This window comes from Vigna angularis, chromosome 3, assembly GCF_016808095.1.
Source record: "Vigna angularis cultivar LongXiaoDou No.4 chromosome 3, ASM1680809v1, whole genome shotgun sequence".
Taxonomy (NCBI): Eukaryota; Viridiplantae; Streptophyta; class Magnoliopsida; order Fabales; family Fabaceae; genus Vigna; species Vigna angularis.
The window spans coordinates 34,419,224-34,446,879 of NC_068972.1; the positions used below are offsets into that span (position 1 = coordinate 34,419,224).

Genomic DNA, 27,656 nt, shown 5'->3' on the forward strand with positions numbered 1-27,656 from the left:
TTTGTAAATATAAGCTATTTTTATTTAGTATAGTATCTATCTAGCTTATTTAATCAGAAATACTTTTCCAAGTTACAAACATTAATCTAATTAGTTTAGTTAATTTAATATAACATCTATCTAATGTTTTTAATATATTATTATTCAATAAGAGATAAAATGAAATACCCTTATTAGCCATCTATACTGCATTCTTGCTGCTTCAACTTACTTTGAACCATAGTCCTTTCAATAATACTCTTTTAAAGAGAAGTGATTAGAAACTACAACAACCAAGACACTTCATCCTTTTCTCCTAAGCCATCCAACCAAGTCTGATGTAAGTGCATCCAGGTATAATGATGAGGTGCATCAACCTGCAAAAATCCAAAACCTGTTAATAGATATATGAAGATCAGAATTATAAAGGTAAAATGAAGTTCTGAATAAAAACTACGAGTTAAAGACCAAGTACAAGGGCTTACCTTTGAATTCATCAAAACCTTTGTTAAACAACCCTGTGACTTATTCCCTGATTAGATGACAGTACATAGTCTAGTAAGCCAATGAAGTGTAAGCAATACAGAAAGGGATTTGTAAAAGTACTTTATAAAAGAACTGAAAATCTTCTAAGACTTGAAGAGTACCATAAAGTAATACAATGCAAGTGAGTTTACACACCATGCTGCATTGAATTAGGCAATTTATTAACAGAATCACACAAGACAAATCAGAAATCACTATCTCTCAAGCAATCAAAGATTTGTATCATAAAATCCAATGTAAGTTTCTGCAGAATGAGTACTGCATGTTCTCTGCAGAGCTGGTCATAACTGATATACCTTGAAAATAAATATTAGAAATAGAAGTATTTCTCAAGTATATGTTAGCAAAATGATGCAGATGAAGTTTTGATGATGTCCAAATCAAGTCAAGAGAAATAAAGATTCAAGAAGATCCTTTGAAGACTTGTATTATTATAAAAAGCTTTTGTAATAATTGTAATTTAATGTTTAGGACTTAGGTTCTTAGTGGTTTGATTCTATGTACTTTCACATTTCAAATTTGATGTTCAGAGTCAAAAAACGCACTGTAATCGATTAATCCTAATAAGTGCTGAAAACTCAAAACTGCTTTTGTAATATTTTAATCAATTAGCTAATCGATTAACAAGTGGATTAATCAATTAAATGTTACCGTTAGAGTTTTCTAGCCATTGAACTAGCCGTTGTACTCATTTTAATCGATTAACAAGTATTTTAATCGATTAAAAGCGTTAAATGGCTGGAAATGAAGAACGGAAGAGTCTTTGATTAAGTCTATAGATACATTCTCATTTTCCTTTAACAACAACTTCCCTTGTGCTCTAGAACTCAAAAATCATTGAGAATTGTGTGCTCTTGTTCAGCTAAAGAAACTCTTGTCTGTGGAACTGTTGAAGTGCTACTACGATGACAGAAGAATAGCTGGTCCATCCTTGGTGCGTCTGAGGTTGTGTTCGAAAGAGAAAGTCATCCTTCGTGAAGTATTCGGAGGAAGTGTTTCATCCTTTGTGAAGACTCAAAGGAGGTGCAGGTTCATCTCTTGTGGTATCAAGAGAGGTGGTTTCTAAACTTTTATAAATTATTTCTGTGATTGTAATTTGTAATTATTTTGTGAGTAGTGAACTGTTTATCTTGATTTGAGATAAGCGACTGGATGTAGGATTGGTAAGATCCGAACCAGGATAAAATCATCCGTGCAAATTTCTCTCAACCTTACTCTCTTTACTTTGTCATTATTATCTGCTTAGAAAGTTAAATTGAGAAGAAATTTTAAAAGGCACACTTTCGTATTAAAAACCAATTCACCCCCCCCCCCCCTCCTCTTGGTTTGTTATTCTACGGTAATTCTGCTATAGCCGCTCTGACAATTGGCATCAGAGCTTGATTTGATAGTTATTCAAATGGTAGGATCATATCAAACTTTTGCAAAGGGTGCTTCTATCAACAAACCACCCTTATTCACAGGTGAAAATTATGCATTTTGGAAGGTTAGAATGCAAATATTTATTGAGTCTATTGATGTTGATATTTGGGAAGCTATTGCATTTGGCCCTTTTGTTCCTACTAACAATATGCAAGAACCAAAGCCTCGTGTTCAGTGGACTGCTGAAGATAAGAAAAGATTCCAAACGATATAAAAGCTCGTAATATCATTTCATCTACTTTAACTGTTGACGAGTTTTACAAGATTTCTGTTTGTAAGACTGCACAAGAAATGTGGAAAGTGCTGAGAGTAACCCACGAAGGTACAAATGATGTAAAGAGAGCGAGACAGAATACCTTGATCCAGGAATACGAAATGTTCAGGATGAAACAAGGAGAAACAATATCAAACGTTCAGAAACACTTCACCAACATCGTAAACCATCTCATTGGACTAGGTAAGTCTTTCGAAAATGATGAGCTTAACATGAAAATTTTGAAATCTTTAGACAGGTTGTGGCAACCAAAAGTAACTAAAATTTCTGAGTCACAATCTCAACACAATGACTATGGCGACATTATTTGGAAAATTGAGAGAGCATGAACTTGACCTCGGAAGACTAGATGAAGAAGAAGCAAAAACTAAGAAAAAGACTCTAGCCTGCAAATCTGAGGTAGAAAGGAGCAAAAGCAAAATAGAAGATGAAGACTCAGATGATGAAGAAAATTTGAGTCTCGTAATCAAAAGGCTCAACAGGTTCATGAAGTCAAAAGGCAAACGAAGATTTATATATGAAAAGAGAGAAAACCGAGGATCTTCCTCAAACTACAGATGCTACAGTTACGGAGAAAAAGGACACTTAAAAGTTGACTGCCCAAATCAAAAGAAGGGTGAAGAAAAGAAAGAAAAGAAAACCTTCAAGAAAAAGAAAAACTACTTCGCATGGGACGATGACAATGAAACAATTTTTTATTTGAGCGATTCTGATGAAGAAACAAGCATATGTTTGATGGCAGATGACGACACTAGAAGCCAAGTAAGTACATCTATCTATTATGATAATTATAGTCAATATAGTGAAGATGAATTGCATGAAACTTATGATGCTTGAATAGTAGAATCTGAAAAATTAGATAACACTCATAAGAAATTGAAAAAGGATTTCAAAGAACTAAAATTCAATTTTGAAAATATTCTTAAAGAAATAAAAATTTAAAATTAAATTCTGAAAACGTTTTTGAGGAAAATAAAAATTTAAAATCAGTTTTTGAAAATATTTTGAAGAAAATAAAATTTGAAAAATAAAATTTTATTTCATGAAAAAGGTAAATTTATTAGTAGTAATGAATGTACATCTTGTGTGAATCATAAGAAACTACTAGATAACACAACCTTAGGAGAATGTAGTAAAAATAATGAAAACAAGGTTGTTAAAAATAAGTATGTTTCTAAATTTAAAAATTAAACATAATAATAGAACCCATAGAACGTGGGTAGAAAAAGGAACAACTTATTGGAAACACAAATGTTGTATCATGCTTTTATTGTATGAAAAAGGGTCATATTTTAAAAAAATATAAAATTAAGCATTATGGTGTTTCAAGTGGTAAATATGTTTGGGTTGTTAAATAATTTCAAATCTCTAAAATCTAACCCAAAGGACTCACACAAAGTAGTTGGGTACCTAAAGAGCTTGTCCTTTTTATTTCGCTGGAATTATAAAAACCAAGGAAGTTATTGTGGTGTCTTGACAGTAGATGTTCAAGACACATGACCAGAGACAGAAATTTACAAACTTCCGAAAAAAGGAGCAAGGTTTTGTCACCTATGGTGACAACAACAAAGGAAAAATCCTTGGAAAAGGAGATATTGGAAGTGAAGATACCTTGATAATCAAAAATGTGCTATATGTAGAAGGATTAAGGCACAATCTAATTAGCATTAGTCAACTTTGCGACAAAGGACTCAAGGTAACCTTTGAACAAAATTCTTGCACTATTTATAAAAATGATTCTTCTGATATTGCTTTAAAAGGAATTAGGCATAACAATATTTATTTGATTGATTTAGAAAACACATCAAATAGGAATATTTCATGTTTAGTCGTAAAAGAAGAAAATCCATGGTTATAGCATAAAAGAGCTACTCATATTCATATGCAACAATTGAATAAACTCATTTCTAAAGACTTGGTAATTGGTCTACGAAAACTGAAATTTGTAAAAGATAAATTGTATGATGCATGTCAAAAGGGTAAACAAATGAAATCATCTTTTCATTTGAAAAATGTTGTTTCTACTTTAAAACCCTTAGAACTTTTGCACATGGATTTATTTGGTCCTTCTAGGATAAAAAGTTTTCGAGGAAATTATTATGCTTTAGTTATTGTTGATGATTATTAAAGATATACTTGGACTTTCTTTCTTACTCTTAAAAGTGAAGCTTTCAAAGAATTTAAAAAGTTTGCTAATTTAGTTCAAAATGAAAAGGATTTGAAAATTAAAGCCATTAGAAGTGACCATGGAGGTGAATTTCAAAATGAATTGTTTGAAACTTTTTGTGAAGAACATGGCATTTCTCATAATTTTTCTGCACCTAGAATTCCTCAACAAAACGGAGTTGTAGAAAGAAAGAATAGATCCTTAGAGGAACTTGCTAGAACTATGTTAAATGAATATAATGTTCCTAAACAATTTTGGGTTGATGCTGTGAGTACTGAATGTTATGTATTGAATAGAATGCTTATTAGGCCAATTTTGAAACGTACTCCTTATAAACTTTTTAAGAGTAGAAACCCAAATGTTTCACATTTAAGAATTTTTGGATGCAAATGTTGTCTTAAATAATGGAAAACAAAATTTAGGAAAATTTGATTCCAAAGCCGATGAAGGTATTTTTCTTGGATATTCTCTAACAAGTAAAGCTTATAGGGTATTTAATCGGAAAACATTTGCAATAGAAGAATCTGTGCATGTTGTCTTTGATGAAATTGTGGACCTTGAGGCAAAACCTCTTGAGTCAGATGAATCAGATGCAGGTAATGATACAGACTTGCAAAAGACAACAAATGAAGCAAAGAATGATGACAATCCTCAAGATGAAGATCTAAACAAAATGTGGCAACAAACTAGAGGATTATCATTGGACAACATTATTGGAGACATATCTAATGGGGTAAACACTGGAAGAAATATATTTAATTATTGCATAAATCTTGCTTTTGTTTCACAGATAGAACCGAAAAATATTAAGGAAGCTCTTCAAGATGAAAAATGGTGTATAGCAATGCAAGAAGAACTCAACCAATTTGAAAGAAATCAAGTTTGGGAATTGATTCCTAGTGAAGACACTCATCAAGTAATTGGAACCAAATGGGTGTTCAGAAACAAACTGGATGAAAATGGAAACATCACCAAGAATAAAGCTAGGCTTGTAGCACAAGGATATAGTAAAGAAGAAGGTATAGATTATGATGAGACATATGCTCCAGTTGCCAGGTTAGAAGCAATACGCCTACTTCTTGCTTACGCATCTATAATGAAATTTAAGTTATTTCAGATGGATGTTAAAAGTGCTTTTCTAAATGGTTTTATAAAAGAAGATGTGTATGTTGAACAACCACCAGGTTTTGAAGATTTTAAATTTCCTAATCACATCTATAAATTGAAGAAAACATTATATGGTTTAAAACAAACACCTAGATCTTGGTATGAAAGGCTTAGCAATTTTCTTTTAGAAAATGATTTTAATAGAGGAAAAGTTGATTTGACGTTGTTCATTAAAAGAGTCGAAAAACATTTTCTGATTATTCAAGTATACATTGATGATATTATTTTTGGATCATCTAATAAATCTCTGTGAGAATTTTGCTAAGACTATGCAGGATGAATTTGAAATGTCGATGATGGGAGAATTAACTTTCTTCCTCGGTCTTCAAATTAAGCAAATGGAGGAAGGTACGTTCATTTCTCAAACTAAGTATTGTAGAGAAATTCTTAAGAAGTATAAAATGGACAACGCAAAGGAAGCATCTACTCCCATGGGAACCTCGTGCTATTTAGATAAAGATGAATCAGGTAAAGAGGTAAATCAAACTAAATATAGAGGCATGATAGGTTCTTTATTATACCTGACTGCTAGTAGACCGGACATTATGCAGAGTGTTTGTGTGTGTGCTAGGTATCAATCTAGCCCTAGAGAATCTCACCTTACTACAGTTAAGCGTATATTGAAATATCTTAAGGGAACTACATCCTTCAGGAACGGAACCTAGTCTTGTAGGTTTCTCAATTGCAGATTATGGAGGTTGTAAGATAGATAGAAAAAGCACTAGTGGAACATGTCATCTTCTAGGTAGTTCCTTAGTTTCCTGGCACTCTAAGAAACAAGCTTATGTAGCCTTATCAATCACTGAGGTCGAGTATATTGCTGTTGGAAATTGTTGTGCATAAATTTTATGGATGAAACAACAATTAGAAGATTATGATATTCACTTAGATCATATATCACTGAAGTGCGATAATACAAGTGCAATTAATCTTACAAAGAATCCCATAATGCACTCTATAACCAAGCATATAGAGATTAGGCACCATTTCCTTAGAGATCATGTGCAGAAAGGAGTTTGTGAGATAGCGTATATTGACACAAAGCACCAATTTGCTGATATTTTCACCAAAGCATTGCCTAAGGACAGATTTTATGAGCTTAGGAGAGATTTAGGAATCTTAGAAATTTCTTAGAAGTTATTTTCTTGAAAATTTGTGTTTTTTCCTATTTTAGCGTATTTAATTGATGTGTTAATCCATTAAAAGAGTTGCCCCTGATGAGTTGCAGATTCGCTTCTAGAATAATCGATTAATTCAAGTTTTAATTGATTAACTAATCGATTAATTGGAATTTTAATCAATTAAAAGCGCTCCAGAACGTTGGTTTTCAAAATTCTAACCGTTGGCAACATTCCAAAACGGCTATAAACGGCCATATTTTGATTTTTTGACCGCTTGGGAAGCTTTCCTTACCTTATTTATACCCCATTCTTGCTTCCATACTTTACTTTGACATCCCCAACTCATTTATGCTTGCTTTTTTCACTTATCCTCAAATAAAATTCTGCTGAAATCTTTCTTCACTATCACCAATGGTTGAATCATCCAGAAGAAGGAGAAGAAGAAGCATGGCATCTGAAAGCAACCCTCCTCAACGTGAAGCTAATATTCAAGGGTGGATTTCAGTTGTCCAAGAACAACAAGAATTCTTGCAATTTTGGAAGGAGAGGAAAGTTCTTAAGTAAAAGGTCATTGATCTTCAATGGTTCACCTCTTATGTTTTAACTTTTCTCAACTTATTATTGAACAAGGAGTTCAATATCTGATGGAACTTCGAGGGAGCTATTATCCTGATCTTGTCCGGGTTTTCTACTTCAACCTCAAAGTTCACGACGGCATTTTCCACACAAGGGTCAAGGGGGTCAACATTGTCCTTGACAACGACATATGGGCAAATGTAGCTAAAATTCCAGTTTTGGAAAATTCTCAGCTTATACCCAGTGATTTTGCTCACTTTAACAAAATCATGGTATATTGTTTGTTTTTGAGGAATCCCCAACAACACCAGAATAATAGACTCTTTCTTGTTGGTGGCCTGAAGATGGAAAAGCGTCTTCTACATTATCTTCTTGTGTGGCTTTTGTGTCCAAGAGGATCCAATCATGTCCAATGCTCTGAAGTTGATCTTATGATCATGTATGGAATACTACAAAGTATTCCTATTAATTGGCCTCATCTCATACAGAGCATCATGTACAAGGCAAAGAGGTTGGATTCTGCTTCACTCCTTTATCCGCTTTTGGTCTCCCGCATCTGCGAATACAAAAGCGTAGATGTCTCCAGTGAACGCACTGAACGTGTCCTCCCAAATCACAAAATTGGAGATAACTCACTGAGACAAATAGGATTCATCAAGCAAGGCAATTTATATATTCATTCTGATGATGTTGGTGCTCAAGCAGATGAACAAGAAGAAGATATACAAATGTCTGACCCAACCAATGTTGTGGGACCATCTCATGTGCAAAAAGAGTTTAGTCCAGAAAGCTTATCTAGACAAATGTTTAAGAGGGCAAGATTGCAAAATGAGATGAACTTTCAAAATGCTCGCCATGAAGAAATTTGTGCTCATCTCAAGAACATTGATGGGAGGATCTCTGGTTTAGAAAAACATTTTTCAAGATAGTGATGAGTTTTAGGTTCTCTTGTCTTAAGATGCTTTGTGATTTAAATTGTATGCTTTGAATTTTGTGTGTTTAAATGTTTGTTGAAATTAAATAAAATGTATTATGTTTGTTTAAATCTTATGCATACATGCTTTTTCTTAAGGGGGAGTATAATTTTAGGGGGAGATATTTTAACACAACTTTTTAATTATGATAAAAAAGGGGGAGAAAATGTTTATAAATTATTTAAAGCTTATAATTTATCTGTGCTTATTCACTAATGCTCTTTTCTTCCATAAGTTGTGTTTTTATCCAGATTATTACTAAAAGCTTTAAATCAAAGGAGCTTTTGATCATCATCAAAAAGGGGGAGAATGTTAGATAAATGATGAAGATGAAGTTTTGATGATGTCCAAATCAAGTCAAGAAAAATAAATAATCAAGAAGATCCTTTGAAGACTTGTATTGTTATAGAAAGCTTTTGTAATAATTGTAATTTAATGTTTAGAACTTAGGTTCTTAGTGGTTTTGATTCTATGTACTTTCACATTTCAAATTTGATGTTCAGAGTCAAAAAACGCACTGTATTAATCGATTAAACCTAGTGTTAATCGATTAATCCTGATAAGTGCTGAAAACTCAAAACTGCTTTTGTAATAATCGATTAAAATACCTTTTAATCGATTAGCTAATCGATTAACAAGTGGATTAATCAATTAAAGGTGACTGTTGGAGTTTTCTAGCCGTTGAATTAGCCGTTGTACTCATTTTAATCGATTAACAAATATTTTAATCGATTAAAAGCGTTAAATAGCTGGAAATGAAGAACGGAAGAGTCTTTGATTAAGTCTATAAATACACTCTCATTGAGAATTCAGCTAAAGAAATTCTTGTCTGTGGAGCTATTGAAGTGCTACTACGATGACAGAGGAATAGTTGGTTCATCCTTGGTGCGTCCGAGGAAATGTTCGGAAGAGAAAGTCATCCTTCGTGAAGTATTCGGAGGAAGTGTTTCATCCTTTGTGAAGACTCAAAGGCGATGCAGGTTCATCTCTTGTGGTATCAAGAGAGGTGGTTTCTAAACATTTACAAATTGTTTCTTTGTGATTGTAATTTGTAATTGTTTTGTAAGTAGTGAACTGTTTATCTTGATTTGAGATAAGCGACTGGATGTAAGATTGGTAAGATCTGAACCAGGATAAAATCATCCGTGTAAATTTCTCTCAACCTTACTCTCTTTACTTTGTCATTATTATCTACTTAGAAAGTTAAAATGAGAAGAAATTTTAAAAGGCACAATTTTATATTAAAAACCAATTCACTCCGTCTTGGTTTGCAGCCGCTCTGACAGTATAGATATGGTCACAAATATTACTCAATATCATTTAGCTACAACAGTTTCAAATTATGAAATTGTTTATAAAATTATTTTATGTATTTGGTGATAAAATAGATGTAGTATGCCTTTTGTAGTTAATCTCTCTACTTTATATTAGATATTAAAGAGATTGAATTTATTTTCGAAATTTCAAATAGGCTTCTTAGACGGAATAGTGTTTTGTCTCATGATTTGTTTCTCCATTTTTGAGCCAACACCACCCTGCCAGAAGTGTTAGAATACGTAATTAGGATGATGGGTTCCTTATTACTAGGTGTAATTTATTATTTTTTATTAGTTTAGGGTTTCGATCTTCGATTCCCCAGGGTTTTTTCTTTTATTTTGGGTGTACAATGCCTGCTGCCATTGTGTGCTTTTCTCCGTTACCAAGCATCCCTTCACTCCGATGACCACAAAGACTAAAACCGCCTTCCTCCAGCGACCACCGTGCTTCGTTAGCCACTCTGACCTCTTTCCGGCACATGCATTTCATGTGCCCATGTTAGCTTACATTTTTTTTTTATCCGACACGAGCCTCTTGTCGACACGCCCTCCGCTTACGTTTATTGATGATTATTAAAGATGCACTAATAAAAAATCGTTATAAGTTATTTTCTATATTTCAATACTTTTATAATGAAATTAAAACTTGGTTTGGGATTTCTATTCGAACTTTGCAAAGTGATAATGACCATGAATACCTTACCCATTCTTTAAAACATTTTATGCCTTTTCATGGCCTTCCTCATCAAACTTCATGTGCTTATACACCTCAATAAAATGGATGACTGAGCACAAGAATAGGCATCTTCTTAAAACAACTCATACACTTTTAATTCATGAAGAGGTTCCTCAACATTTTTTAGGGACATGCTATTTTTACTGCATGTTATCTTATTAATTGCATGTCATCATCGGTTTTAAATAACAAAATTCATCATTCTATGTTATTTCCTCGTGCACCTTTCACCCCTTACCTCTTAGTTTTTTAGTCTACATGTTTTGTTTATAATTTAAGTTTTGGTCTTGATAAGTGATCTCCTAGATCACACAAATGTGTTATTTTAGGACTTACTCAATCACAAAAGAGATACAAGTGTTTTTCTCTTTCTCTTAACCGCTATTTTATTACAGCAGATCTCACCTTTAATGAGTCTTCTATTTACTTCTTTCTTCTTCTGATGTCTCCATTTCCTAACGTTAATATTCCAATTGTTTCTACTCCTCCAGTGTGTTTAGTCCACCGTCGATTCTCCTCCTCCACCACCACTTCAAGTTTATAGTCGAAGATAGTGTTCCCAACAACCACCAAATGACTCACTTCTAGTGTCAACTACTTTGTCTCCTCTGGCTCCGACAACTAAGTCTGAGTCTCCATATTATATTGTTTTAAGTTACCATAGATTATCTTTGCCTTTCTATACCTTTCATCTATTTCTTCTATGTCCATTCCCAAATCTATCAGTGATGCCTTAGCCCATCCTGGCTGGCATCAGGCCATGCTTGACAACAAAGTGCTCTTTAGAATAGTGAAACTTAGGAGTTCGTCCCATTACTGTTTAAGAAATTTGTTAGGTGTAGGTGAGTTTTTGCTATCAAACTTGGTCCTAATAGTACTATTGATTGCCTCAAACCTAGTCTTGTGACCAAAGGTTACACAAATTTTTGGATTGGATTATGGTGATATTTTTTCTCTAATGGCAAAGATAGCTTCTCTTAGTTTATTTACAATCATGGCTGCTTTTCAACAATAGTCTCTTTATTAACTAGATGTCAAAAATGTTTTCCTTAATGGAGATTTGTAGCAAGAAATTTATATGGAGCAACCTCTAGGATTTGTTTGCCTCAGGGGACTCTTCTGGATTGGTATGTCATCTTCAAAAATCTTTATATGGCCTAAAATAGTCTCTTAAGGCCTGGTTTGAAATATTTAGCAACGTTATTCAACACTTTGGCATGACTCGGAGTGAGACAGATTATTCAGGATTTTACCATTACTTAAGTGATGGATGTATCTATTTGATAGTATATGTTGATGACATTGTCCTTACAGGTAGTGATCACCATGACATCTCCAAGATGAAACAACATCTTTGCCATCATTTTCAGACCAAAGATCTTGGCAAACTCAAATATTTCTTGGGTATTAAGGTATCACAATCCAACAACGGTATTGTTATATCTCATAGGAAGTATGCATTGGATATTTTGGAGGAAACTAGGTAAACGAATTCAAAAATTGTTGACATACTCATGGATCCTACTACCAAACTCCTACCAAATCAGGAGGGGTCTATTTTAGATCATGAGGAATATAGAAGATAAGTTCGGAAATTGAATTGTCTTACAGTTAATTGTCTTGACATTTTCTTTGCAGTTAGTGTGGTGTGACAATTTCTCAATTCCTCATGTGAAGATCATGAGAATGTAGTCATTCATATATTAAAGTACATTAAAGGATCTCCCGAAAAAGATTTGTTATATGGTTCCAATAACCATACAAGAGTTGTTTCTCATTCAAATGCCAATTGGGCAGGATCTCCATCTAATAGAAGATCTACTTTCGAATATTGTGACTTCATTGGTGGTAACTTGATCTCTTGGAAGAGCAAGAAACAAAGTGTTGTGGCTAGATCAATTGCAAAAGCAAAATATAGAGTTATGGCCTCATCCACTTGTGATCTTGTTTGGTTTAAGCAATTACTTAGAGGGTTACAATTTGGAGATGTCACTCACATGACACTTATATGTGAAATTCAAACTGCTCTTCATACTAGTTATAATCCTATCTTTCATAAGAGGACAAAACACATTAAGATTGACTGTCATTTCATTTGAAAGAAGATTGTATCTAGAGACATCAAGACTGAATCCGTAAACTCAAGTGATCAATTAATATATATTTTCACTAAACTTTTACAAGAATTGAGAATTGATTATATTTCTAATAAGCTTGGTACATATGACTTATATGCACCATCGTGAGAGGGAGTGTTAAATATTATTAATTAGGAAAACATAGATATTGTTTGATATTGTTGGTCACAATATCTTTTATTTACCATAGTTATGTTTGATTGTCATATTTACTTTTATGATTCTTCATTATAAATATATTACCAATATGCATTTTAGACACAAGGGAAATTAACCTTATACCTAATTTTTCACTAAATTCGATAGCTAATATTGCTTAGGTCATTTATCCAAAAGCATCAAATGAGGTTTCAATTTCCATTTATGCCTATAATGAGTTTCTCCAATATAAGGCAATCATGCACCTACACAACTTGTCATTGTCATTGCTCAGTCTGGTAATCCTGTAGCCTGTATTTCTTTGTCCTCCTCCCTAAGACCTTGAATTCTTGACTCCAGTGCCTTTGACCATATCTTTGGTAAAGAGTCCCTTTTTCTCTCAATTAACTTATTTGGATTTTTTACCCTCTGTTACTATGGTAGTTGGCTCTCAAATAAATGTTCATGGCACTGGTCAAACACAACCTTCTTTTAACCTTACCCTAGATTTTGTACTTTATATTCCCGTGTGTCCTTTTAATTTAATCTCCATAAACAAGCTCACTCGCACCCAAAATTACTCTATTCGTTTTTCTAATAATTTTGTTCTTGTTCAAGATTGGTGTACCAAAGGGACAATTGGAACAGGACATGAGTCTTGAGGATTATACTATCTATCACAATTGGTTGCTTGTATCTCCACTATTTATCAAGCTCTTGAGCATCAACACTTAGGTCGTCCTAGTCCTACCAAAATGGTCTAATGTTCCCAAGTTTTTCACACAGTTAGTATTTTCAATGCAAGTCTTGTCAGTTAAGGAAACACACTTGTCATACATATGGTACTCGAGTTAATAAAAGTGTTCAACTTTGGGTTTTTATTACTTTGTTGCTTTCATTGACGATTTTTCCTTATGTACTTGGTTATTCTTAATGAAAAATTATTCTGATGTTTTTTCTATATTTCGAGGTTTCTTAACTTAAGTTCAAAATCAATTTGGCACCTTTATTAAAATTTTACACACTAACAATGCTCGTGGATATGTGTCTTCCCAATTTCAATCTTTTTTGAGTTCACAAGGTATTCTTCATCAAACATCTTGCTCTTAAACACCACAACAGAATGGTGTCCCTGAAAGAAAGAATCGGCACTTGGTTGAAACTGCCAATACCCTTTTTAACCACAAAGTTCCTCTTCGCTTCTGTGGAGATGCCATTCTGTCAGCATGTTATTTGATCAACCACATGCCTTCCTCCGTCCTTAATAATCAGGTTCCTCACTCTCTCTTATATCCAACAAAAGATCTTTACTCCATTCCTCTTCATGTCTTTGGTTGCACATGCTTTGACCATGACCTTACTCCAGGTAAAAATAAACTTTCTTCCAAATCTTTCAAGTGTATTTCTCTTGGTTACTCACGCCTTCAGAAGGGCTATTGTTGTTTTTGTCCTCAAACTTAGCATGATATAGTTTCTGCTGATGTCACCTTTTTCGAGGCTACTCCCTTCTACACTTCCACCATATTGCATGCCAATTGTATAGTAGAATCTTCAGAACTATCGCTTGTTCCAGCTCAAGTAATTGCTTCTCCATTGCTTCAATACCAAGACAGTTTACAACTCCAATTATGACTCACTCCACTAATCCTGAAGCACCATCTCCTGGTCCAACCGCCCCTCCGTTCATGTCTCCTGCACTTAAACTTCCTATTGCGATGCAAAAAGGTATTCGTTCCTCTCATAATCCTAACCCTCTTTATGCTTTTACCATTACTTATGATTGTTTGTCTTCATCCTATTTCTCCTTTGTTTCTTCTTTGGATTTTTTCTCCATGGTTGATCCCTGTTGGTGCCAAGCAATGGTAGAGGAGATGGAAGCCCTACATTCCAATGACATTTACATTCCGGTAAGTGCATTTATCTTGTTGTTTATGTTGATGACATTGTCATCACCGATGATGATGAGACTAGCATTTGATAACTCGAAACTCCTTTCACAGCAATTTCATACTAATGATTTGCGTCCTCTCAAATATTTCTTAGGCATTGGAGTTGTTCAATCTTCTTAGGCATATATGTCATTAATCAACGTAAGTATGCCCTGGACATTCTTATTGAATCTAGTATGCTTGACTGTCGTCCTTGTGATACTCCTATGGATCCCAATATCAAGCTTCTTCTAGGTCAAAGGGAGCCATTGAAAGACCCGGAAAGATATCGCCGTCTAGTAGGCAAACTCAACTATCTCACCATCACAGATTTGACATCACTTTCAAGTTAATGTGGTAAGCCAATTTCTAAATACCCCTTGTGCCATTGAGATGTTGTGACATGTATTCTTAGATACATAAAAAATGCTCCAAGGTGAGGGTTATTGTATGAAGACAAAGGCAATACTAAGACCACATGTTACTCTGATGCGGATTGGGCAAGATCACCATCAGATAGAAGATCCACTTTTGGGTATTGTGTTCTTAACGGAGCAAACTTTATCTCATGGAGAAGTAAGAAGCAAAATATATTTGTAAAATCTAGTGTAGAAGTAGAATATCATGCTATGGCAGCAGTCACTTGTGAGCTTACATGGCTTAGGCAACTACTACTACAGCTAAAAATAGGAGATGTCAATGAAACAAAGCTTATTTGTGACAATCAAGTTGCACTTCACATTGCATCAAACTCGGTCTTCTATGAAAGAACCAAACACATTGAAATCGATTGTCACTTTGTAAGAGAAAATGTGCTCTATGGAGGAAACACTACTAATTTTGTCAACTCTAACTATAAACTAACTGACACGTTCTGTTAGGTTTTTTTGGGAACAAGAAACCAGATTTTCAGATTCAGTAAAGAACTAAGCACTCAAATCTTACTGCACAATGTATTTAACACTCTAATTCTAAAAAACATAACACAAGAAAACATCCAACAGCTTCCAAGGGAAGAAATTCCCTTCTACACAAGACAAGCCCTATTCTGAAACAAAATACACTCCACCCACAGAACTAGAACACCCCCCTCCTTAAAAGACAAAAACTGCCTAACTACTAATTAAAACTTCCCCTAACTACTATTTAAACTCCTCCTAACTACCCCTAACCACTTCATGCTAACTTCTATGTTTTATTTTTTCCAAACTATCTAACAATGGTCTACAAACTTTCAAATACATTACATATCCTATCATTACTCGCTGCCACACAAAAACCTTGTCCTCAAGGTTGTAGTCTAGAAACTGGTCCTTAATCGTTGCGACCACTTCCCATGCGACTGCCTCAAGGCTTCCTTTTGGCCGTTGGATTAATCCTTGAATCTGCAAAAATCTAACTTTGACAACATAATCTTTTCCAAACAGATGCTTAATAAACAATGACTCGGCTTCCAAAATCAACAAGTTTATTACTGGAGTTTGCTAGCAATCGATTTCCATAACAGATAAGTAACCCAAGACAAAAGGGAGATTGTCCAACTTTCTTGTCCTTCTTGCATAGGGCCTGCCACTTTGTCAAGAAATACTCCCCCAACTAGTTTTCTGATGTTGGGTTTACTAGAGACACCAATATCTTGAATTCTTGGATGACTTTTTCCCCCCTCCCTGTCCTTGTTACTGCTGCCATCCTCTCACGTAAAATTTCCACACTCCCAGTCTGTGTTATTGCTGCCAAAGTCTCCAATAACATGTTTCCCTTGTTCCCTTCAACTATCCTTAGTTTAGGTGTTGCAATATCTTCCCAAGAAAGGTTATGAGATTTCTGTTGCCAGGTATTGAACCCCTTGACTGCATTTTTTCCCATGTTATTAATGGTTAGGTGTACTTCTACTGCTCTTGTGATGTTCTGGACTTCAAAAACATTTTTTGTCCCAACACCAACTACCTTTGAACCAACTACACTCAAAACAGCCTCATCTTTTACTTTACTCCCAGAAGTAACGGTTACAATCTTCCCACCACATTCGGCCTTCTTTCCTTTGTCTTCACCCACCTTCACTGTTTTGACATATTCACCAAGACCTACCACACTATCCCCAATTAAACTAGCAACTTCTGCAACTTCATTCTAAGAAGCAAGAGTCACAACATTCCCATCACAGTCTTGGTCTCCACCTTCCTCTTCATTGATATCCTTTTCTCTTCTTCCCACTCTATCTCCATACACAAAACCTCTACTTCCATCTGACTCTCTTTCCATGTTCTTGAGTCTTTGCAAGATATCCTTCATCATATCTTCGAACCTTTGAAAGTTGGCCCTAGTTTCCTCTCTATTCTCCTCAAAAGCTCTCTCTAATGCACTCACTCTACTTTCCATGGTGTTTGACCGATCCGGCAGGTTGGACCAAATTGTTAGATTTCTTGGGAACAAGAAACCAGATTTTCAGATTCAGTAAAGAAATAAGCACTCAAATCTTACTGCACAATGTATTTAACACTCTAATTCTGAAAAACATAACACAAGGAAACATCCAACAGCTTCCAAGGGAAGAAATTCCCTTCTACACAAGACAAGCCCTGTTCTGAAACAAAATACACTCCACCCACAGAACTAGAACACCTCCCTCCTTAAAAGACAAAAACTGCCTAACTACTAATTAAAACTTCCCCTAACTTCTGTTTAAACTCCTCCTAACTACCCCTAACCACTTCATACTAACTTCTATGTTTTATTTTTTCCAAACTATCTAACAATTGTCTACAAATTGTCAAATACATTATATATCCTATCACGTTCACCAAGTTCCTCCGAGGTCCTTGGGTTAAGTACATTTGTAACACGCTAGGTGCATATGACATATATGTTCTACTTTGAGAGGGAGTGTTAATTAGCGGTTACAAATATGTGGGAAATTAACAGTTGCATATTCTAGGCAATTAAGATGATTGATTCTTGATTACTAGGTGGAATTTATTGTTTTTTATTCTGTAAATTACTATAAATAGATGTTGTGTGGTCTGCATTAGACACACAATACATTCAGCAATATACCTTGCTATAAGAAGCTAGGCCAATGATGCTTCGAGGGAGACCGAGCCGATGATGTCCTAATCAAGGCTGAGTCAATGATTCTCTAATGGAAAAAAACCAAACACTAAATTGACCAAATAATGTCTTAAGATGGATTGATTTTGGAATTTTTAAAATCCAAATATATATTGAATTAGTTCGAATAAATTTAAAATTCAAAAAAGTGTATTCTGATATGAATCCAATCCACTAAAATGGAGTAAAAGAGGTTTGGTTTGATGTGGTTATGGATTGATTTTGGTTATTTGGATTTTTTGCACACCACTACTATTTTTCATCAATATAATCAAGTCCTAATACACTTGAACACATTTTAAAATAGTGAATTCAGTACTGCTGACGTATTACGAAAGGTGAAAGGATTCCTAGCTACAAAAGTAAAACAATGACTGTCCTGAATTAAACATTGATTACAAAGCTATGTGATGGTGTGATACAACAATTTCCCTTCTTTATTTTTGCATACAAAGAGAAATAATTAAGAGCCTTCACAAAAAAGTTTAGTTGGATGCAGTTGTACAAAAATTAAGGGATTGACAACTTCATTTTCTATGAATTTGAGGTAGATGTCAAAGTGTTATTTGATAAGCTTAGTGTTTGATAAAAATTGTATCATTCAGAAAACAAAACAGAGTTTAGCTATAAATATCTATAATCGGAAACTGATGTGGAACCAAATGCGTGACAAAAGATTGTTATTTTAAAGTAATGTGGCTGCTGGTGTAATTCTGAGTGCAAAACTGACACATTATTGTCAGTAATAATCGTTGTTGCTTCTTATCAGTAGATTTGTCAGTACTCGTTAGTTCAAGAAATACTAGGGGTCATGTTGGAATGAGCCTGCAATTGGTTTGACTCATTAAGGTGGAATTATACTATGAGATCAGTAGTAGCAGTATATAAATAGGAAGAAGGGTCAAGATGGATTTTATAGTCTTTTTGTGAGAAAATCACGGGTGAGTTCGAAACTGGAAACATTCTCTTAGCATATTCAAGGGTAAGAGTGCATATAGTAACCTTCATACCTTCCCATAGCGAGAAGCCTTCTAACACCAGCGTGCCGTAGTTCTTTATTTGTGAGAAAACTGGAGCGTTTACAGTATGTTTGAATGGTGAGAAAACTGTAGTTCTTTATTTCTTTCTCCTCCAAGAAATCAAATTGACACCAATAAAAAGACAATATCCAAAACTGGACCCTCTATTTGATAGTGATCCTGCCCATGGGTGTGTATCACAATATTCCAATGAGTACCCCATGGGACTTTTAGGAATTGGCTGTATGTGATTTCTAGTCTAGTAATGAGGTAATTAAGTCTGTCTACTAGAAAATGACATCTTCCAGGGTCTTTCAATGACTCCCCTTGACCTAGCAGAAGCTTCAAATAAAGATCCATAGGACTATGGTTGCGGAGACAATCCATCTTGCTAAAAATGACTAAAGAATGCTTTCACTATGAAATGACAATGTTAGACAAAGATTGTGCAATTCGATGCCATGAAAGTACCTAAGTGGACCCAAATCTTCGGTCTGAAACTGACTATGAAGGATAAACTTCAGTCAAAGAATGCCATCAAAGTCATTTCCGGTGTGATAATGACATCAACATATACAGCAACAAGAATGCACATAGATGAAGAATGAAGTGAAAAACCAAGTAATCAACTTCACAATGAGTCATGCCAAACTCTATTGCACATGACATCAATTGTCCTATTACAGAGGTCAAATGGACCAAGTCACAATCTAATCATAGTGCTTGGACCACAACACTCTTAAGTAAAAAGAGTTATGTTTTCACTATCAAATATAACTTTTGATGTAGGGGTAAGTGTTGGATCATCATTGGTATTAGAGCCAATGTCATGAGTTCGATTCCTAACAAGACATTATTGAGGTAGAGAGATTGTTGCAAGTGGTATTAATTATTGGGTTGTAAGCTCTCACGTATCAGCTAAACTTTGACCTAGTGGTAAGCGATTAATCCAACAAACTCAAGCAAAACCAAGTTGAAATGGTTGAACCAAGAACAGGGAGATGGCTTGATAGAGTGAGCGATAAAGCCTCCAGACAAGACATGAGTCATTGAAGACTATATAAAACAGAGTGACTGATGTACGCTTCTTCTTGCAACTCACCATGCAAAAAGGCATTTTTGTTGTCCAATTGGTGAAGAGGTCAGGGACAGATGACAGCCATGGAAAGAGAAAAGGAAACAAAGGGGAGTTCGGCCATGAGAAAAAAGTGTCACCATAATCTAGGCCAAAAATATGAGTATAACTCTTAGCCACCAAATGAGCTTTGTAACAATCAAATGTACCATCAAGTGTGATCTTCACAGTATAAACACAACGACTCCTGATGATGGTTTTGTTAGGAGGCAAGAGAACAAGCTCTCAGGTGTTGCTAGCATCCAAAGCAGCCATCTTTGCAAGCATGGCTTGTTAACAATTGTGATTAGCCATTGCTTCACTTATAGAATTAAGGATGGACACAAAGTTCAAAGAAGAAATAAACTAAAAATAGGAAGGGGATAAACAATCACAATTTAGAGCAAAGGCACAAAGGTTAGAATAAAGAGTGGACAGAATACCTTTGCAAATTCCAATGGGAGGTTCAACTATAGGCAACATTGGTGGAAGAGTGGTTTGAGCAAGAGATGATGTTGGATAAGTGGGTGACACTTTTGGTCGTGCTCATATTCACCAATGGTATGTGATAAATGGAGGTGGAACAGGAGCTAATACAAGTGTTGGGACATGAATGAAACCTTGAGAGGGACATCTCCAATGGTGGAAGAAAAAAGGAGTAGTCTCAAAAAATGTAACATCAATGGTGGAAGAAAGGAAGTAGTAGTCTCAAATAATGCACGTCAGCAGAGACTGAATTCTAGAGTCCAAGAGTAACCCATAAAAATACATTTTAGGGTTTTAACATACAATTTACTTTTACCTAGACTGAGACCATGGACTAAACATGTGCTTTCAAAGATATACGGAAAAACACAAAACAAAGACATAAAATAGAAAACCCGTAACAGATGAAAGAGAGCTCCTAAGTTCCAAGAAGAGAGGGCTCCTAAGTTTGGCAGCTGAGATTATGCAAGGAAATAAAAAATTATTTTATTTATAACAACAATCACAACAGTTAGATTCTCATTCCCTATAACAAAAACTCTTTAAACTAAAAAATAAAAATACGTTGAAATAAATAAGGAAATTTTAAAGATATTTTTCCTGGTCACCATGGAGAGATTGAGGATAATTTTATCTTAATAATCCACTATTTACAATAAATAGGACTTAAGCCTAGAAGCTAGGTTAAGGAGAAGGGACTACACAACTTATGTCAGGTTCGTGGGTTTGGAACCTAACAAGAACTCAATCAAAAGATGGAGACAAAAAGAAAGAATGGTTTCCTGTATTATTCAAAGTAAAAGAGACCTTTTTACAAGAATGAGTTGGGAGCATAACACCTGACTTTACACAAAGTATATTCGATACCCCTACAGAGTTACAAGAGCTCTATTTATAGCAGCTCTGACCCGCTCCCCCCTTTACAACCGACACCCCCATACCCTTAACTTCTAAACCCATCTATTCTATCATCCTATATCCTAACATTACACCCCGCTGCAGAACAACCTTGTCCTCAAGGTTGGAACCGTAAAATTTGGTCTCTTGGCTCCTCTTCATCATCTTGTTATCATCTGAAGAGAATCCACTAGCTACTGCCCACCAATTCAGGTCGGGAGGCTTAGGTGGTGGCAGTTCCTCCTCCACTATCTTCCATGCTTCCTCTTTCCTTCCTATCACCCCCAAATCCCACACCAAGTTCCACGGTTCTACTTCCTTTATTTTTAACAAAGCTTCTGGCTCCCCCCACCTTCTAGCTAGTGTTGGATCCCCCTTGCTGAATACCTTCTTCCCTCCTTGATTGAACACCCTAGTCAATATCGTTTGGTTCCATTCTATATTGGTCAACACCGTTCAGTTTCGTCCTATAATGGGCAACACCGTTCGGTTCCGTCCTATAATAGGCAACACCGTTCGGTTTCGTCCTTTAATGGTCAAAACCATACTCGTTCGGCCCCCTATCAAACCGTTCGGCTTCATCATTTTTGGCTGAGTGAGGCCTCCAGCTGAGAAAGCAAACATCTCCATCTGCTTCCGATCTACTTCGGTCTCAGCTTCCTCAGTCTCCACCTCTTCATCCTCCCCCAAAATAATCGTCCCTTGACTCTTTTCTGGCCACTGATGGCCTGGACCGAACGGTCGTGCTGGATTATGGTGATCGGCCTCTGATCGCTCGGTAACTTTCAATCGGCATGGGTTATAGCAATAGGTCTCGGACCGCTCGGCTAATCCCAATCGGTCTGGTCTATAGTACTTGGCCTCGTACCGCTCGGTAACCGCTCCTCGCATTCGTCCCCCAAATGACTCGTCTTCTGACCCGCTCCCCGCCAAAATTTTGAGGTCTTGTACAGACTCGTTCACCGTCCCCTTCTGTTTGTATGTCGCCAAACGCTCAACGTAGGTTCCAAACCTTATCACTAAGGCTTCCTTCAAACCATCCCAAGAACGATTCTTGGCTTTCTCCTTCCAGGCTCTGAACCAGTAACCCGTGCTGCCCTCCATGCTTATGTACGCGAGTCGCACTTTCTCCTCCTCCGCTACTCCTTGAAACTCGAAAAACTTCTCCGCCCTATTGATCCAGTTTAACGGGTCCAGCCCTTCGAAAGTGGGTAATTCACCCCTCTTCCACCATTTATTCTGCCCCTCCGGATGATCGCCATCCACGCTCACTCCAATATCCTCATCGCACTGTCGCTAGTTATCATTTACGGAAATCTGACTTCCACCTGATTGTTCTTCGTTGTTGTAAGCCCGCGCTCCCGTCATCCTCATTATTTTTTGCAAGTCCCGACGCACTGTGGCGGATTCCGCCTGTATCCCTTCCATCTTAATCTCTAGAGCCTTCAATCGTCTCTTCGTGCTCCCCTCCATCTTTGCTTCACATCCAATTCGGATCCGGCAGTTTCTTGATTACTTCTTGATCCTTCACCCCCCACTTTGAAACGGCAAGTCGGACCAATTTGTTAGGTTCCTGGGTTTGGAACCTAACAATAACTCAATCAAAAGATGGAGACAGAAAGAAAGAATGGGTTTCCTGTATTATTCACAGTAAAAGAGACCTCTTTACAAGAATGAGTTGGGAGCATAACCTCCCTGGCTGAGGGCATAACCCCTCTCTACAAGCTAAAATGCCTGACTTTACACAGTATATTCGATACCCCTACAGAGTTACAAGAGCTCTATTTATAGCAGCTCTGACCCGCTCCCCCCTTTACAACCGACACCCCCATACCCTTAACTTCTAAACCCATCTATTCTATCATCCTATATCCTAACAACTTATGTTGGATTTTAACAATGCCAACAGTTTTAATTAAAATAAGAGACAAGTTTAATAATATAATGCAAGAGACAAGCTAACCAAACAAACCTACACCAAAATAAGAGAATTCTATCGAACAATATTATATCACGATCTCTTCAATATTTAATGTCTCAAAAAGGAAAAAAAATTCAAACCTTAACAAATCTTACAACCTTAGACCTGCTCTTGCTAGCCCAAATGCTCATATCAAACACAAAGCCATGAAGCAAATAAAGATGCAAATTGAAGAAAAGAACTCAAGACTAATGAATTAAATATAAAGATGCCAATTGAAGAATAGAACTTAAGACTAATGACTTAAAGTTAAGAAAAATCTCACCAGATATCTCCCACTTGTCAAATTTGACCAGCCACGAACCCAAACTAACCTCTGCAAAAGATAAACTGTCAACCCACACTTGATAGTATTGGTCCTTCTTGTCACCAAAAGCCTTTTCAAAGGTATCTATAACATGGTGCATAGATTGGTCAACTCCTGAAGGATGGACACAATTTCCTGTAGAATGCTAAAAATAAACAAAAAAGAAAATTGAGAAAAGAATAGCATCAGCTCCTCTTCAGATTAACAAAATCTACATAAAAAGCCCCTCAGGTTTCATATAAATGGATAGAAAATAATTGGGGATATGAAAGTCTAAACTTCATAGATCCCATATCAACAGGAACTTCATGTGTTGTGATTCTCCTTTCACTATTTATGATAAAACAATGTCTTTTCAAATCCACCATGTCTTTTCTCATGCAATTTAAACTTCTGTCTGGTTTCTTTCAATACTCTAACAGTTCTAGGTATTCCAATTCCAAATATCATTCATTGTTCATGTACTCAAAAGATTCAGCTCTGATTAAGCTTAGCCATGGATTTGCAGCTGAGTAAAATCTTACAATTGGATCAAACTTACAAAGACTGATTTCAAATTGTGCATATACTGCTTAGGATTCTCAACTTCACCACACCTCCATCTCTCATAAAATATGTAGAACATCACTACTTCATGGCTAGGACCAAGAACTTTCCCGCTGGACATGCAATCTCCAATATCTCTTGGAGACACATTCGGACCAAGAGAGAAGTCACCGATGGCTTGCATAATGCCAGCTGCACATCTTTCAGTTGCATGAACTATTTGGGGATTGCTCCTTGCATTTTCTGTATACCAATGAAGCAATTCTTCCTGTGCATTGCTGACCTTCAAATTCAGGAAATGAAAGATCATTTTTCACAGTACAATCACATTTGCAGATAATACAAACAAATGTAAGTTGAAGTTGTTAATTCTAATAACACAACGAACCAAGACCCCATTAACTGCAGGCACAGTAAACAGTTCAGCATCATTTCCAGAATCACCACAAACAAGAGTGTTGCGTGGTCCAAGTCCACCAGCATTTAGTTTTTCAAGTACGAAAGCAAGTGCCCTTCCTTTTCCAGCAGCTTGGGGTAATACATCCAAAGCAATACCATTGCTATAAATTATTTTCACATCTAACTGGAAAAGATAAAACATTAATATAAATATATAATGAAATTGTAGCATGTCAATAAAATATCAGATCAAGACAAATCCAATCAACTAGGTATCTATGTATACTTATCGGTTGTCTGTTTTTACAGATGAGAAAGGATGACAGAGGGTCTTACCCACCTATCCCAAAAAAAGTTGCAGGCAAAGCTTTCAAATGAAGTAGACAAATTTCTGTCATTAAGTTTATTATGAACTATAATCTCACCCCACGTTTCTCCAGACATTTTGAGAGAGCTTTGACAACATTTGGGGCCTTCCCTTTTTCCAAATAAAAGCTGATCTTGTGAGGCCGTTGTTCTGTTTCTGACTGCAGTTACTCCAGAAATTTCAAAGAAAACAAATTGATAAATGAATATCAATGCTTCCTTATAATAGCTAATACCAAAATTCATTTAAGGTCATTCTGCTGAGCATGATTCAACATATAAAAATTCTGATAAGTATCTTATTTTTGATAATTAACAGATTACAAGGTAGTTACATACTTGCATAGTTAATTCAGGAAACTTGGTTGTTTCCTCCAAAACCACGTCTCTGTCCCACTTATGATCCAGATACTGTTTCCAACCATCATCAGGTACCATGGATTCACCATATGTAATCTCAGTACCCACAGACATTATAGTGATATCAGGAGTCAACAAAGGTTTCTGTTTTCTTAAATCTCCATAAATAGTAGGAGATCTCCCAGTGGAGAAAACTAGCAGAGAATCATGACGATAATAAGCTTCCCACAAAGCATTGAACCTGAGAAGAGCAAGATTCTCTGGATCATCATGGTCTACCTGCAGTGAGATACACAATCTTCACCAGATTTCACCCAAGCATTATTCCATAAACAGACCATTGTCAAAATTATAATGTCTACCATTGTAAAATCAAGATCTGACACTATCATTAGATTGGCAGCACCATTGAGTCGGTCCATAAGTTTATATTCTCTTTTCTATAACTTGAAATTCCCAAACTTTTAAGTATCTTCAGAATAATGCACCTGCAATTTCTCCACTAACTTAGGTTCAACAAATCGTAGTTCAGACTTCAGAATTCTAAACCGTTTTAAATAAGAATCATACCCTGTTTTAATGCAAGAACCAAGATTCACAAAAACAATATAGAAACATTCGCACGATCACTGTACAAAACATAGGCTTCACACCCCCTAATTTTGCCAAAAAATCAAGGTAGAGAACAGGTGTCTATAACTACTCTAAGTGTAGTTCAATAACATCAATACTATTTATAAAAAAATTATAAAAAAAAAAAAAAAAACTAATTTTACTAGTGTGTCAAGGTGAAAATATAAATTTTACAGCAGTTCCATACATTGGGATTGAAAAACTCAAGGGAGTTACAAACTCAAGTTTCAACCCTAAAATAGAATAACCCTAGGAGCTCATTCTCAAGCTTGTTATCAATTTGATCACATACTAATCCGAAATTCAAAATGAAGAAACTCAACCCTTCCAAAGCACGGAGATCTCCAATAAATTATCAATAAACAAAAAACAAAAAATCGTCCTAAGAAAAAGAGAAATAATATAAATATACAAGAAGAGGGGCGAGAAGCTACCTGCTTTAAACGATTCAAAAGATCTGCACAAATGGGTTTATCCATACACTGAATCTGCAATAAAGTTCCACAATTCTGCACAGCCCAAATTAAACTTGTTTGCAGTATTCTCATGTATTATCAAACTTAAAATCGTAATATGACAATAACTTTAAATAAAATTCAATTACCTTGTTCTTTTAAAAGTATCATTAACATGTTCCAAACTGCTCAATCTAAATTTTAACGATTTAAAACTAAGAATTTCTCATTCAAAATTGTTGAAGTGACATAGAAATTAGGGAATTTATAAGTTATCCATATTTTGGTAATAAAAACAAAGTGTGTTATACAAAATAGTAGATATTTTTCACCATTATTTACGAAGTTATCCATATGATGAAACAGTTGATAAAAATATTCGCCATCAATTATATTTTAAATGGAAAGAGAAAAATAAAAATTTAATATATTTTTCATTTTATTTTTTTAAGCTCATGCTACGCAAAATTTAATATATTTCCCAATTACTTAATTAGTTTATTCGTTTTCTATTTTATTAATACAATTAAAAACAGGACTTTATATATATATTAACACAATCCAGTATCACAAATACTATTAAGAAACAGTTATATAATTATATTAAAAAATCCTATTATATCAAGTTTATAACATAATGTTGAATCCTTCAAATAAAAAAATATCAAGTTGTATTTAGAAAGAAAAGAAAGCAGTAAACGAATACATCATGTTATTATCCATATTTATATTAAATTATCTATACACAAAATTCTCATGGTAAGTCAGGGCTTCTTTTCAACACCAACATTATTTTATTTTATGTTATCGTGAAATCATAGAAAATAACATGATAATTACATCATAACACATAGGATAAAGTAAAAAAAATTTAAAATCTATAAGTTTTAAATAAAAAGAAAATAAGTTAGAAATTTAAAAAATCACTACATATAATTTTCTCAATTCATACTATCTATGTCTAAACATACATAATCTTATAGTCGAAACCATAAACACAACTTTTAAATGACTGATGTATTGACTAGTATCGTGATAAAATAAATTTTATATCTAACAAATACAATCATTTTCAACATTCTATATATGAACTTTCATCGACTCTCATAATTATTTATTTTTATTTATATATGATTTTAGTTACTAGTCGAGTCAAGATGATCTAATTTTAATCCTTATCATCCATATATCTCACATAATTGAATACATGATAGCATTACCATTTTAGGAATCACTATTTCTTCATTTCATTCCATTCATATCAAACCAACTTAAAATTACTACTAATTCAAAGTATATACATTATTCACACATACTTCATACATCATCACATACCATTTGATTGTTCTTTCGCCTACTTTAATACTCTTAAAATCATCATTTTTACATAGCATAAAAATTTATCAACAAGTTTTTAACTTCAAATCACCTTTCAAAAAAATAAATTTGACATATTTGTTCAACAAGTCCAATTACTCGCGAGTGACCCATATAAAAGTTTTC

At 35.0% G+C, this 27,656-nt stretch overlaps 1 protein-coding gene across 6 annotated transcripts; it reads right to left on the minus strand.

Annotated features, from left to right (window-relative positions):
- Window positions 1-26,415, minus strand: LOC108326002 (sucrose-phosphatase 1). Of its 6 annotated transcripts, XM_052874616.1 has the most exons (10): window positions 26,303-26,385; window positions 26,133-26,207; window positions 25,428-25,553; window positions 25,045-25,344; window positions 24,765-24,866; window positions 24,329-24,523; window positions 23,936-24,223; window positions 23,353-23,539; window positions 465-511; window positions 1-356 (listed from the first exon to the last, which is right to left on the minus strand). In XM_052874616.1, the coding sequence occupies exons 3-10, from the start codon at window positions 25,485-25,487 to the stop codon at window positions 264-266; spliced, it is 1,272 nt and encodes a 423-aa protein (XP_052730576.1). In that variant the 5' UTR covers window positions 25,488-25,553; window positions 26,133-26,207; window positions 26,303-26,385; the 3' UTR covers window positions 1-263. The 6 variants fall into 6 exon arrangements, with proteins under 6 accessions (XP_052730576.1, XP_017414692.1, XP_017414691.1 ...); XM_017559203.2 differs by lacking the exon at window positions 25,428-25,553 and having other exon boundaries at window positions 26,303-26,415; XM_017559202.2 differs by lacking the exon at window positions 26,303-26,385 and having other exon boundaries at window positions 26,133-26,269.
- Between the last annotated feature and the right edge of the window lie 1,241 nt (window positions 26,416-27,656).

Bases quoted from the DNA above. Each gene is read 5' to 3' on its own strand.
- LOC108326002 (XM_017559201.2), bottom strand. From the start codon at position 26,246: ATGAGAATACTGCAAACAAGTTTAATTTGGGCTGTGCAGAATTGTGGA. The intron at 24,524-24,764 runs GTGAGATTATAG...TATCTTTTCCAG, and splicing joins AATGTCTGGAGAAACGTGGG to TTAGATGTGAAAATAATTTA. The intron at 24,224-24,328 runs GTTCGTTGTGTT...CTGAATTTGAAG, and splicing joins CTGCAGTTAATGGGGTCTTG to GTCAGCAATGCACAGGAAGA.